This window comes from Henckelia pumila, chromosome 1 (genome assembly GCF_033568475.1).
Source record: "Henckelia pumila isolate YLH828 chromosome 1, ASM3356847v2, whole genome shotgun sequence".
Taxonomy (NCBI): domain Eukaryota; kingdom Viridiplantae; phylum Streptophyta; class Magnoliopsida; order Lamiales; family Gesneriaceae; genus Henckelia; species Henckelia pumila.
Window position 1 is genome coordinate 88,029,663 of NC_133120.1, and position 13,712 is coordinate 88,043,374.

A 13,712-nucleotide genomic window follows, 5' to 3' on the forward strand; every position below is an offset into this window, starting at 1 on the left:
CCATCGACCCACCAAAAGGTGGGTTTTTGGTGGGCCGGCCCGCCCCGCCATGGGTTGGTCCGTTTGACAGCTCTACTGATAGACACTTTCTCGAGCGAAAATTAGAAAATTGATATGAGTCAATGGATTTTGACTCATGTGGGATGGGGTGCCTTTCGAGGTTAATTCTTTTTAAAAGAAAATTAGAAAATTTATATTTGTTCCTTAAAATAGCATGATGCATGCAACGGGTTGTATTACTTGTTTTTACTTTTTTTAGCAACAGATACCATTTTATGTTGTGTTTAAATGAGTAAATTTTAAATTTATGGATTTAAAATATATTTTGATTATCATAAATTTCAAATCTGTCGATGTAGGTTCTTATAGTATTTAATATTAATTAATATGAATGTCAATTTAACTCATTTAAAATTTGTTCTATTTTATGTAACAAATATGTAATGTACAAATTTAACATTTGATCAATTATTTTATGTAAACAATAAAATTATAACCGAATTATTTAATGCAGTCCAGCGGTGCAATTTTATATTCTAGAGATTTTTAATAAACGATATAAAATTAAAATTAAAATAGGATTTTTATTATTATTTTTTTAAGATAGCCCATTACAAACAGAAGGGGAAAGAAAAACGGGTTAGTCTATGCTATACCGGGTGTGTTTCTCCCCCTATTTCAATACCATTAGATCACGTGGAACCTTTATATTTTTATGAAAATTGACATATGTGTTGATGATCCAATGATTGATATTTGACCACATCATTGGGGAGAAGTACTCCAGGAATAACATAAAATAATCCAAAAAAAAACAGCATAAAATAATCCAAAAAAAAACAGCACATTTTTTTTCAAAAAAAAAAAAAAAAACACCACAATAATACTAATGCCGTACGTTAACTTCATGCCAATGACTCACACAATCCAAGAAAAAGCTAGAAAATGGACACGAGTTCTGCAAATTAAATTCAAAGCCACGCAGCTTCAAAATGCTTTCATATATAAAGAAATAGTTGTCTGGGTTCCGTTGATTGATCCTTTGGGACTAAAATTACAGCTCGCTGTATCGTTCGTGCACAAGTGATTCCCTTTTCTTGATCCAAATGCTCGAAGCTATTCCGTTTTTCTCCGCGCCCACATGGCATTCAACTGTTTTGCTTCGGACACCCATCATTTCAAGCAAAAAGTGCCCACTTTTTCCTTCTATTTCATGCTCACTTTTAAGCAACAAGGACTTCAAACTTCGTGCGGTGAAACAGCGGCAGATTCATGAGTTGGAGCCTGAGGATTCAGGTATGTCATGTGGGTTCTTCGTGATTGTTTGTGTCGTATGTTTTTGGGGGGTGGATGAACAATTTGTGTTCTTTTGGGTTCTTCAGATGGCGAAGATAAGCTCCCCTCGACTGAAAAGAGCACTGCTGATGAAGGGATTGAATTTGGATGGTTGCCAGCTTTTCCACATGTTTTGACTGCTTCCATGTCCAATTTTGTCTTCGGTTATCACATTGGGTAATTATGATATTCTTGATTGCTAAAAACTTGATTTATGCATGTTCTATGAATGTATATGGTAGGTTAGCTGCTGATCTGGCTCATTATTACGTCTAATTTGAGTTGTTTTAGATTGAATTCATTTTTAATCTTTTGAAACAGTGCACTGGACTTAAAATGTGTATTGTTAGCTGATGTGTTGTTGACATGTTGTCTTTTTCGTGTCTGCCTCCGTCTCTGAAAGTTTCCATGCTTATCCATGATTCAGGGTAATGAATGGTCCTATTGTCTCGATTGCTAAAGAGCTTGGTTTTGAAGGCAATTCCTTTTTAGAGGGTCTTGTTGTTAGCATATTCATCGGTGGTGCATTTATTGGAAGCGTAAGCTGTGGTTTTCTTGTGGATAAACTTGGTTGTCGCCGTACCTTTCAAATTGACACAATACCTCTCATACTTGGTGCAATTATATGGTAAATTCTTTTGGATAGATGTTTTATTTGCTATTGTTGCATCTTTGATAAATCATAAGTGCTTGAAAAACCGTGTTCGACGGATGTATGTTTTACACTTTCTAGTGTATCACGGGAGTGATAGGCGTTAGTCAACCATTTACACTTTCCCAGTGAAATCACTCGACACAAGCATGCTAGGAAAAAGAAATAAAAATCCATGATCATGGCTCTTCGACATTTAGTATAACTATCATTTGACTTCTGATTAAAGAAATAGCTGACCTCGTAGCAACACATTTTCAAAATTTATTATCTTTTTTTGTTAAAAATATTTATTTTGTAAGATATACGCTTTCATGCCATTTTCTAATTTGATGTTTGAATAATTTATGCCAGTGCTCAAGCACACACCTTGAATGAAATACTCTGTGGGAGATTTCTTGTTGGCCTTGGTATTGGTGTGAATACAGTTCTCGTTCCTATTTATATTTCGGAGGTAACGTTAATGCTTCAAACTTTTAAGTTGTGTGATCAACAAAATCATCTATTTTTTACTCCTTCTGTCGCTACCCAAATGTCCAGTTTTCTAGCAATACATTGAGTAACGTAACCTATAGTTAATTAAATTGTTAGCACTCAGTCTAAATTTTGATCAAATAAAGTGATATTTTTGGTCCTAGCAAATGCTGAGCTTGAATTGTATAGCTTTGACTATTATCAGTCTTGTTGTATTATTAACTTGTATACTTCTTTCATAGATTGCACCAACAAAATTTAGGGGTGCTTTGGGGACCTTTTCTCAAATTGGGACGTGCCTTGGAATTATTGCATCGTTATGTTTAGGCATCCCTTCAGAAAACGATCCCCACTGGTGAGCACATCCTAATTGCATATTCCTCACTATTCTAATTTTGAAAGTTGATGATATTCTTGTTTGTTGTCTTCTCTTCTTGTGTTCTTAAATCTCTTTCAATATTTATAGCCTGGGACGAATAAAATGTTTACATATCTGTAAAAATTTATGTTACCACTTTTATCCCATACAGAAGCTTTAATTTTTATCTTTATAATCAGGTGCAGATATAGAAAATTCAGTGATGGGGGCGGTTTAATATAATTAGATTGTGAAACTAGTAATTCCAGAAATCAACATAAAATTTATAATTTTCAATTTGAAGGAGGTGTGAATTTCTTACATTCAAGCTCCCCTCAAGTATTTCTGCAACAAGGAATCTTTATTTTCAGAATTTTCAATCCTTCTGTTGAATTTGAAGTCTTGTGATACCAGGTGGAGGTTAATGTTATACATGGCTAGCATCCCGGGTTTCATTATTGCCCTCGGCATGCAATTTGCAGTTGACAGTCCCCGTTGGCTATGTAAAGTATGTTACATTTTATTTCTTGGCTGCCTTTATAATTCTACGATTCTAGATAATTATCCTGTATCTCTTTAGGCAGGGAAACTTGGTGAAGCCAAAGAAGTGATAAGCAGGCTCTGGGGGCCATCTGAAGTCGATAAAGTAATCGAAGAATTCCAGTCTGTCATTAAAAATGATGGTGCTGGTTTAGAGAGTGATTGGATGGAACTCCTGGCAGAGCCTCACTCTAGAGGTGATATCAAGGTGTTATTTTCATTTTTCATTTGCCAATTTGTGTTTTTGAGCTTGAAAAGCATGTTGTGGTTCGTTGCTTATTCTGCTAAAAAACCATTATGTTACCTTGCACATTGAATACGTTGGAGTTCTTTGAGTTTCTTGGAACGATTTTCCGTCCATTGCGTCACTAGGGGACTTTGTATGAAGCATTTCGGCCTTGCAGAACCTGCATAAACCAAAGAAAAATCATTTTCTTTTGCTTCAAATCCAGCCTGTAATTTAAGGAATTTGTATGATTTGTATGGTATAATTCAATGTATGAACGAAACATATCGGTTTTTATTTATGCAACCTTGAGTGAGGATTAAAGAAACAGATTATGTTGTTGGGATATTGAAATAGAACCTTAACTTTTCGAAAATAAAGTTGAACTTTTAGGGCAGACGTTCTTGCTCTGCAATCTGATTGTGAACTAAGCAGAACGTTCATGGAACATAGTCTCCTTTGCTTTATTCGGTAGCTATGAAAAGGGAAACTTCAGAAACTATTCTAACTCTTGAGTTTTAGCAGATACTTGAAGCTGCTTTTGGTAAATTAGGATCAAAGGCTTAGACTGCCCTAGTCTAACGGAATTGATTTTTATATTGATCAGATTTAAATTTTTCAATGTAAAAGGTTATCTTTAAACAAATGAATGATGGGACACAATTAGGGATTATGAATAACGCAAGACTATTTTTCTTGACATTATTATTTTCAAGCTTTTTATATGTTGAACTTTCTTATATTATACTTAGCATCGCATGTACATACTTAAATGCCCATTACATTTTTTTGTGGCTGCAGCTGCGTTCATTGGTGGTGCCCTTTTTATTCTTCAGCAATTTGCGGGCATAAACGGAGTTCTTTATTTTTCATCCTTGACTTTTCGAGATGTAGGGATCACGAGTAGTGCTTTGACCAGCTTATATGTTGGATGTACCAACTTGGCAGGTCTTACCTTTATTTATATCTATACTAGTTATTGCAAAAACTCTGGTCTCAAATTTCTTATCTGAGCTGATTTTTAGGCGCACTTTGTGCCTCATACTTAATGGATAAGCAAGGGAGACAGGTGCTACTCATCGGAAGTTACTTGGGAATGGTGAGTAAACATACAGTTATGCATACGCATATGATATAATTTGATAAAATATATTTGTTCAATTTGACTTTAAGATGACATATAGTGACCGTGTGTCGAAATATGAGGTTCATTCAATGCGTAATCTTTTTCCATACCAATAGCCAAATATGCTTTTGATCGATTTTCTGAATGAAATAAGTCGAACGAGATGGCTATACTGAATACTCTCGAATATTACAAGGCCAAGACATAGTTATTGCAAATTATTTTTATCGCCTGTGTTTTTAATAAACGTAATGATTCTTCTGCAGGCTGTTTCAATGTTTGCCATAGTCGGTGGCATCAGCTTTCCTTTGGGCAGCGAGATCAGCGGCAATTTATCAATTTTCGGCACCATAATGTATGGTTTCTAATAACAATCTGATAGTAAATCCCATCGAATACCCTTATCTCATCTTGTGCATTTCCTCTTTACTTTTTTAAAGCATGCTATCTTTTAATGTCATGTGAGTTCTTTATCCGTATATGCCTGCCTACGCATATATCTGCAAGTAGATAATTTTGGGAAATTTAATTATGGAAAGGGAGTGATATAGTTTGAAATGAAGCTCCTTGTGTTTTAGTTGGCAAAGTATTCTACTTAGAAATAAAATTAAATGCATTAGCATGAACCAAATCCTTTTTGCATCAAAATTTTCCGCAATTTTACCTGACATTTTTGTTAATGCGAGATTGTACTGTGATGCTCCATGGGCACTGTAGGAAGTGGAACAAAGAATTCCAGGATCACAAATGCAATAATACCTTTAGCAAGAAATCACCTTAGACCTTATCAGATCTCACGATGAATACAAGATCATACCCTGACTAAGCCAACACACACCAACCAATATGAATGCTCAAATAAAACACACAAGAACAAAGAACACGATCGGTTACGCGGTTCAGCCACTCGAATGGCCTACGTGCACAGAGGAACTCCAGAAGCACTTTATTGAATCCACAGGAAGTTTTACAATACAAATTTCCAGTAAATAAACCAAGAATACAACAAGATCGATCTTCTCTTGGCTCCTATTCTTGTATGTAATCTACTGCCTTGTATTGACCCTCTCTCTGTGTTCTTCGTGAATTGCTGAACTTTGGAAGACTTTTGAACTTGGTTTTCACTCTCCCTCGTGTGTCCATACTCTGAAGTCTTTCAGTAAACTTATACCCTCCTTCAAGAGCCGGTAACCCTTCCTCACTACCTAGCATTCCATATACCAGCTGGACCAGTGAACCGGTTGCAAGCTTAACCACTGTACCTAACCTTCAACTGCATAACGGCCTGAGCATATCCAGTCCAATAATAATTGACTTGGGCCTTGACCATCTGTTTGGTTTACTAAGAATGAGGAAGTCCATGAGGTTGAAGTTGGAGACACAGTCCAAGCCCAACAGGCACTTTACTCGTGCAAATTCAACATAATGTGCTCAATTTGCAACTATTTTATTACATTCACCATTTTATCCATCTCCCATAAAACTAATGTGGGACAGGACTTTAAGCGTTACCGTCTTTTGACTTCAAAGATTGTTGCTTATAGGTACATATTTACTTTTGCTCTTGGCGCTGGCCCGGTTACAGGTATTATTATACCTGAGCTAAGCAGTAACCGGACACGAGGGAAAATAATGGCATTCAGTTTCTCTGTTCACTGGGTATGTAAACATAAGGTAACTGTCATGCAATCTAAGACTTAGGCTGATGTAATATGCTTGGTGATTTCAGGTTTTCAACTTCTTGGTGGGCCTGTATTTCCTTGAACTCGTGGATAAATTTGGGGTTGCTCCAGTTTACGCCGGCTTTGGTGGGGTTTCCTTGTTAGCTGCGGTATTTGCATATTATTTCATCGTCGAAACTAAAGGGCGATCCCTTGAAGAAATCGAGGTTTCACTGTCTCAGGGCAGAAAATGAGTATTGATGGTGAATGCATGCAAGATCATAATTTGCGCTTTGAACCATAATATGGTTGTGTTGATGTATAAAATTGCCTGTTGCACTCTTGTGGCTTGAATCTTCAATAGCCAATATTGTATTTTTCAATCCACCAAGTTAGAATACACGAAACTTCATATTTGTAAATAAGAAACATAAGATAAAAAAAAAATAACATTACTCCCAATATAATCACAATGGATCAAATTTGTGAAAGCAACTTCTTCATCATTTGCGTTGGCCTATATTTAGCCACCAAAGACTGAGCCTTGGGCATTGTAAGCGCCCTTCACTCATGTCCACTGGGTCTCCCCCAACTCTCTCCCATTCAAAGCACTGAATCAGTGACCCCAAAGCCAATCCCACAACGTGCATAGCCAGATTCTCACCGGTACGCCCCATCTTCCATATCCAAATGACATCAACACAAGCCCATCCCTCGGCCCTCCGAGATCGAAGCATCTTTCTGGGTCATATCTTCTTGGATTCTTCCAGAATTTGTCACTGTTTTGGATGTCCCATAAGTTCAACAACAACATAGTCCCTTGAGGGACTTGGTATCTGCCTACGATGCACTTGGCCGATGACTCGTGCGTGACGAGAACGGAACATCTGGACACATACCTAAAGTTTCATTGATGATCCCATGGAGATAGGTTGACTGAGGGAGGTCAAGATGGTCGATCAATCTCGAAAGGCACCGCATCTCGGGTTTCACCACAGTATCATAACTCGTTAGTGAAACGATATTATTTTTTGGCATGCTTGAGTTCCGGTTTGTTGTTCACGATTATGCCCCGTGTATCTGTAGTATCAGCGACTTTGTAAACTGCCATATGAGTTCAAGGAAATTTTGGTGATCTTGGTTGTGTTCCCCCACAATATTATGATTTTCAAGTATAATACAAACCATTAATACAAGACATTTTAGTAAATGCACACAGCATTCACAGTACCTTGTTGTATTGATCTCCAGTCATCGAATTCTTAAGAATATAAACTAATAGTACAAGACAATAAATAATGCAAACAGTCGGAAACATGATCTTTAACTTCTTTTGTATAAATTATCTTTTCAATGTGACATCAATAACCGATTCCAGAGAAAGGATTGTTCATCCTAGCAAATGTTGTTTATATCTTGAAGCATTTGTATCCATATTCAGGACTTGTCATCCCATCTTCCCAGTCTCCCATTCGACGCCCCCCAAAAACTACCTGTTGAATTCCTAAATATCTGTCACACAGAAACAAAATCCAACACTTCATTAGTAGTCGACAAATATTTTAGAGAATAAAATAATCGACCAAACCATTTGAAGCGCCATTGTTTTTTTAGAGACGACTACTCCTGTTACTGATACTTCATGAATATTCAAAATCAAATATTTTGCAAGTTCAAACCAAATATATGGAAAATGGAAAAAATTTATTCGCGCTCAATCTTGAATACGTTATTATCAGTCATTTTTGGTTTGCTTCGGTTCGATTGCACCCCAAGATCCCATTTCTGAATCTAATCAGCTGCATGTACGTGGGGGCATGCCTGATGTCACTACAGAGAAAAAGGAGATGGGCTTACTCTGAGCTTAATACAGTCAAGCAGTTGAGAAGAACGTCAATTGAAAAGAAATCGGCTGTACCAAGGTCTACCCTGTAATAACACGAGTTTACGATGATATTAGAAGAAACAGTTCAATAGAATGAATCTGAGGTTTGATGTAATTATAAAACACCCCACGCGATTTGAATGGCTGTATGACGAATTCTGATAGCAAACGAGACATTTAACAGAAATGTGAGCTTTTCTTCAAATTGTCGGCTTAAAAAATAAATGGTTTCATGCAAAAAAAAATTAATCAGAATTTTGGCAATTAAACCAATCACTGAGTGTTAATATAACTTAGCAAAATATAATATTGTCGAAGGTACTGAGAGAACTATGGAGAAAATACATACCAGACTCTACCCCAGTTGTCTTGGAACTCGACATCACTTATATCATGAAATGATGAAGGCATCACCTGAGAACCTTTATCTGCATCATATATCGGGTCGTATTCCATGGATAAATTTGCCAACTACATAGGTTACAAAGTGGTTTAGCATCTAAGTTTATATGATCATAACTCATGCCATGATAATTCAATAGATAGATGCTATGTTCTCATGATGTAGAATATACCAGCACAAACATAATCAGCATACATATAATATCCTAAACATGATGTCTGTTCGTGAATAATCTGCAGATGTGTAAAGGTATAGGCGTTTCTATGGATCATGTACCACTAAATCTCTAAAAGTCAAGGAGTAACGTGCCTTTATTAGATATCCACAAATAATGCAAACCCAACAACATACGCTACAATGAAACAAAACTTGACCCATTTTATGGTTAGCAAATAGAGAAAAATGCATGTAAAATAAAACCATGTCTGATAACTGTCAAGTGCAGGCCACAAAGTACTTCAAAATGATCTCCGGCTTGCTAAATTTCTTCAAATTTTCAAAAAAATTTAACAAATAATCAGGTTTAGAAGATTGAACCTGAATATTGGATGAATTAAATGCGCCTAGGCGACCCATCAGATACCATGACTGAATAACCTGTGAAGCATGTAATACGATGGTTCTAAGGGCTTGCTTGTAGACATAACACATAGCATGGTACACAACAGATCAACAAAAAAAAAAAAAAACCGTATAGGAATTTCATAATCCCGAAAATAACTGATGAAATCGAACTCATTTGAATGAGAAGGATATAACAGAAAATTGACATACACTACCGAGGAGATCAACATCTCGATCTGAAGGTGATCCATACAGCTCAAACCATATGCAGGAATCAAGAGGATTAAAACTGGAAACCATGACGAAAACCATGTGAGATTTTCATAAGTACACAGGAGACTGGGCTGCTCAGATAAGATAACAAGTTTGTAAATAGTCACTTGGAAAGAATTCAGAATGTCCTATGAATGTTATCCTGGAAAAGCATAACGCTGGTTCTCATAACAGAAACCACAACTTACAAAACAGTCGATAGTAAAATTTTCACTCTCGGTTATATTAACAGCAACAACGATATTTTAGAAAAACTTTGTCGTTGACTTTGCTAGAATAGAGTTGTTTGCAAAAAATTTCAATTTTTTGCTTTCTTCGAATCACAATTAAATAGTATTATAGTACACATCTCTCCTTGGTTTTGGTAATAAATGAAAGTGAAGCAAGTCACAGATATGCCACTAAAATAGAAAAAGCTAAAAGCAATTACGTTAATTGTTAGCACACATGCCATAAAACAACTGACAGAAAAGAAACATCATAAATATAGAAAATCCCTTGTCAATAGTTGAATTTTTCAACAAGGCGTTTTCATTGGATTTATGCACACAAATTCATTATCTTCAATATATACATACAACATAAATGAAGACAGTAATCTAAGATCTAAAGCATTGCTGGAAAAGAGAAAAACCGCCAAGAGTGGGCACGTATCGAATAACTACTAGCTGCAAGAGGAAAATATAATCTATAATGTTATCTGCTTCACCATCATTTGAAATTGACGGATTCTTCCATGGAACTATTATTCAGTAAAAGATAGATGAGTTAAAATTTAAGATCTCAAACCATGTGAAATATCAATCATATTTCATTCTCTCAGTACAATTAAACAAGTTGCCCTGGTTTTCGTATTTGCAGACAAAAAAAATTTAGGCTGTGAAAAAGAATACAAGTGCCAAAACATTCTTGTGCCAACTGCCGACTAAAATATAGAAAGAACAAAAAGTAATATGAAGTCAATTCAGCCTCTCTTCAGTTTCAATTACATAGATTATAGAAACCAATTGAATTGAAAGGAGTACAAGAAAGGTTAGCAACAAAGCAAGGAAGTATTAAAAGAGAAATATTGAGAAGCAACAAATAGGTGAAAGGCCATTACTCTCTAAAGCTGACTTTGAATGCAAGGACGGAGCCAGATTTTGATTTTTGGAAATCTCGTCCCTTCCTACGTATCCTATCTTCCACCTATCAATATATAAATTTCAACTACAAATTTTAGATGAAAAACTAGCATATGCATGTTATGCTCCAGTGACAGATCTGATTTCACTGTACTAAGTACACAAAAATATGCCTATCACAGTTTATGATCAGAATCTCAGAAGCACAAGGAAAAAGCTTTAGAAGTGCCCCGAACAAATTAATACGGCAGAATAGATCCATTCAGCATACCTCATTGCAGGTATTTCCTATGGTCCTGATCAAACGGATAACAGTAACGCTAACATATCAACTCCCAAAAAAAAAAACCAGAATCGAAAAACACCCAGAAAAAGAAAAAAATAAAGAATCAAAAGCATGGTAAAAACCACTAGCATAAATGTTTTCAAAATTAGAAATTGCCTATAACTTTAAACGATTTTTTTAAAATACATATCATCTTAAGCTTTCATAAACATATTACCAAGCACTTGAATGAAATTTGTTCCAAAAACTCAGGGAAAAATTACAAAAAAAAAAAGTTTCAAGTTAGATGCGAAAATCCAAATAAATGCCACCTTACCCTTTTCCTCATGAGTTCAGGGTCACCAATGCTGTCTCCCAGAACAGCTCGAAGCTCGGAATCATTATTACAAGCACCTTCCAACACCCTGCACTTAATTTACACAAGTAAAAACCAGCCAATGCTACGAATATATGTACAATAAAACAAGGAAGGCCAACAAGAAAAGGAGACAGCGAAAATTACTTTGCCCAAGAAGGATAGTTATGGATACGATCATATTCACGCTTCCTCTTTTCCTCGCGAACTTTTAACAGACGGCGTCCTCTAGCTGAAGTCCCTGACCCTTTGGCAGCATTCTCACTTGATAAACCACTGGTATCTCCATCACTCGTGCTCACAGTTGTATCGAAACTTTGGTCAATATTAGCTCTAACATCCTTTGATGCAGCTAAAGACAGACACATGTGCTGTGTGATCATCTTCATATTAGCAGGAAGCATTCCATTATATTGAGGGATTGCCAAGAATGGAGATGAAGAGGTATGGAGCTCCATTGAAATGGTGAAATGAGAGCTTGGTGCATACACACAACAGGGCATAAACATTCCTTCTCTTCGTCTATTATCTGAATTTTATCAAGATCTAAATCAAATAAAGCCTCTCTCTTTCACAGACTACAATTCTCCATAGGAAAATTACGAAATTTTAATACATACATAGTCTTACCTCAAACTACAAATGGCTGTAGAATTTTTTGTGTATTTATGAAGATCTAAATCAAATAACTCAGGCTCGAGGGGGTTTTATTTTATTTATTTATTTTTTATTTTGATTTGATATTCGGTGCTTTGAGAATAAAAGATTTATTTGCACCAAACAGTTTTTTTATTAAATATTGAAAATGCACACTTCTTTTTTTTGAAATTTTAATAGGCATCTTCAACTCTAACCTTTTAAAAAATTAGCACACTCGCCCCTTAAAATAAGTGATTGTTGCGCACGCGTCCCTCATGCGATTGGGCAAAGATTTTGATATTTTTTTGCACCAAATACCTCTGTGAAATATTAAAAATGCATATTTGACCCCTGTGAAAATAATTTTTAAATCTATTCAACCCATAATACATAATTTTTTTTAAAATCTAATTATAAAATATTTAGCAAATATTTTTCGTTTTATTAATTTTAATTTTTTATTTATTATGATTATATAATTGTTTTCTAAAAAATATTATTATTTTATCTTGTTATAATTATTTTATTAAATTTTCTTCTTTTTTTCAACTTCTCCATTAAAAATGCATTCATAACGAGATTTAAATACCTAAAAAATACCAAAATATTAAATCAAAATGATAAATGTATGATAAGTACCAAATATTTTTAATTTTATTTGTTTTTATTTTTTATTTTTTATTTTTAATTTTTAATTAATTTATTTCTAAAAAAATTATTATTTTATTTCGTTATCATTATTTTATCAAATCACTTCGTGTTTTCAACTTCTTCATTAAACATGATTCATAAATAAAAATTTAAATATCTAAAAATACCAAAATATTAAACCAAATGATAAGTTCATGAATATTACTTTTTCAATTTAGAATTATATAAGCATGTTATTTTTTATTATTTATTACAAATTGTGCAATGCATATTCTCAAAAAATTTAAATTTTGGTTCAATAATATATAATCCTAAATCGAAAAAACAATATGTTTGAACTTATCAGTTTAGTTCAATATTTTGGTACTTGAAATTATTTAAATACTTGTTTATGAATGCATGTTTAATGAAAAAATTGGAAATACGAAGTTAGTTTAATAAAATAATGATAACACGATAAAGTAATAATATTTTTTAGAAAATAATTAATTAATGATAATACATTTAAAATAAAAAAATAAAAATTAATAAAACAAAAAATGTTTGCTAAATATTTATAATTGAATTTTATTAAAAATTGTGTATTATGGGTTGAATAGATTTAAAAATTATTTTAACAAGGGTCAAATATGCATTTTTAATATTTCACAGGGGTATTTGGTGCAAAAAAAATATCAAAATCTTTGACCAGTCGCATGAGGGACGCGTGCGCAACAATCATTCATCTTAAGGGACGAGTGTGCTAATTTTTTAAAAGGTCAGAGTTGAAGATGCCTATTAAAATTTTACAAGGAAAAAATATGTATTTTCAATATTTCACAGGGGTCGTTGGTGAAAATAACTCGAGAATAAAAAAGAAAACACAAATAATTTTTTTCCCGAAAATAAGTATATTCATAAAATATAACTTTAGTGTTACAAAATTTACTGTTATTGGTTATTTTTATTTAATCTGAAAATTGGCATAGATAAACTATAAAAATATTATTTATGAATGCACGTTTTGGAAAATTTTTATTCGAGTAAAAAAATTGATCTTCTAAAAAATAAATGAATAGTAATTGGTTTGATTAGTAATCGACGTTGATTAAACACTCGTAAGTATTTCATCCGATATTTTCCGAATCACTTAGAAAAAATTAGTTGTCATACTTCACCTA

The 13,712-nt window shown here is 34.1% G+C and overlaps 2 protein-coding genes across 2 annotated transcripts; one reads left to right on the forward strand and one right to left on the reverse strand.

The window, feature by feature from the left end:
* Positions 1 to 952: 952 nt before the first annotated feature.
* On the forward strand, positions 953 to 6,776 carry LOC140891320 (probable plastidic glucose transporter 1). The gene is made up of 12 exons (XM_073299764.1): positions 953 to 1,296; positions 1,383 to 1,512; positions 1,763 to 1,963; positions 2,342 to 2,441; positions 2,704 to 2,816; positions 3,234 to 3,327; positions 3,400 to 3,556; positions 4,387 to 4,533; positions 4,611 to 4,684; positions 4,978 to 5,066; positions 6,256 to 6,370; positions 6,441 to 6,776. Exons 1-12 carry the CDS (start codon positions 1,107 to 1,109, stop codon positions 6,624 to 6,626), a joined length of 1,596 nt encoding a protein of 531 aa, XP_073155865.1. The 5' UTR covers positions 953 to 1,106; the 3' UTR covers positions 6,627 to 6,776.
* A 742-nt stretch (positions 6,777 to 7,518) lies between these two features.
* Positions 7,519 to 11,902, reverse strand: LOC140891328 (uncharacterized). The gene is made up of 8 exons (XM_073299776.1): positions 11,410 to 11,902; positions 11,224 to 11,311; positions 10,600 to 10,685; positions 9,435 to 9,513; positions 9,198 to 9,257; positions 8,607 to 8,728; positions 8,230 to 8,301; positions 7,519 to 7,884 (listed from the first exon to the last, which is right to left on the reverse strand). Exons 1-8 carry the CDS (start codon positions 11,769 to 11,771, stop codon positions 7,782 to 7,784), a joined length of 972 nt encoding a protein of 323 aa, XP_073155877.1. The 5' UTR covers positions 11,772 to 11,902; the 3' UTR covers positions 7,519 to 7,781.
* Positions 11,903 to 13,712: the final 1,810 nt, after the last annotated feature.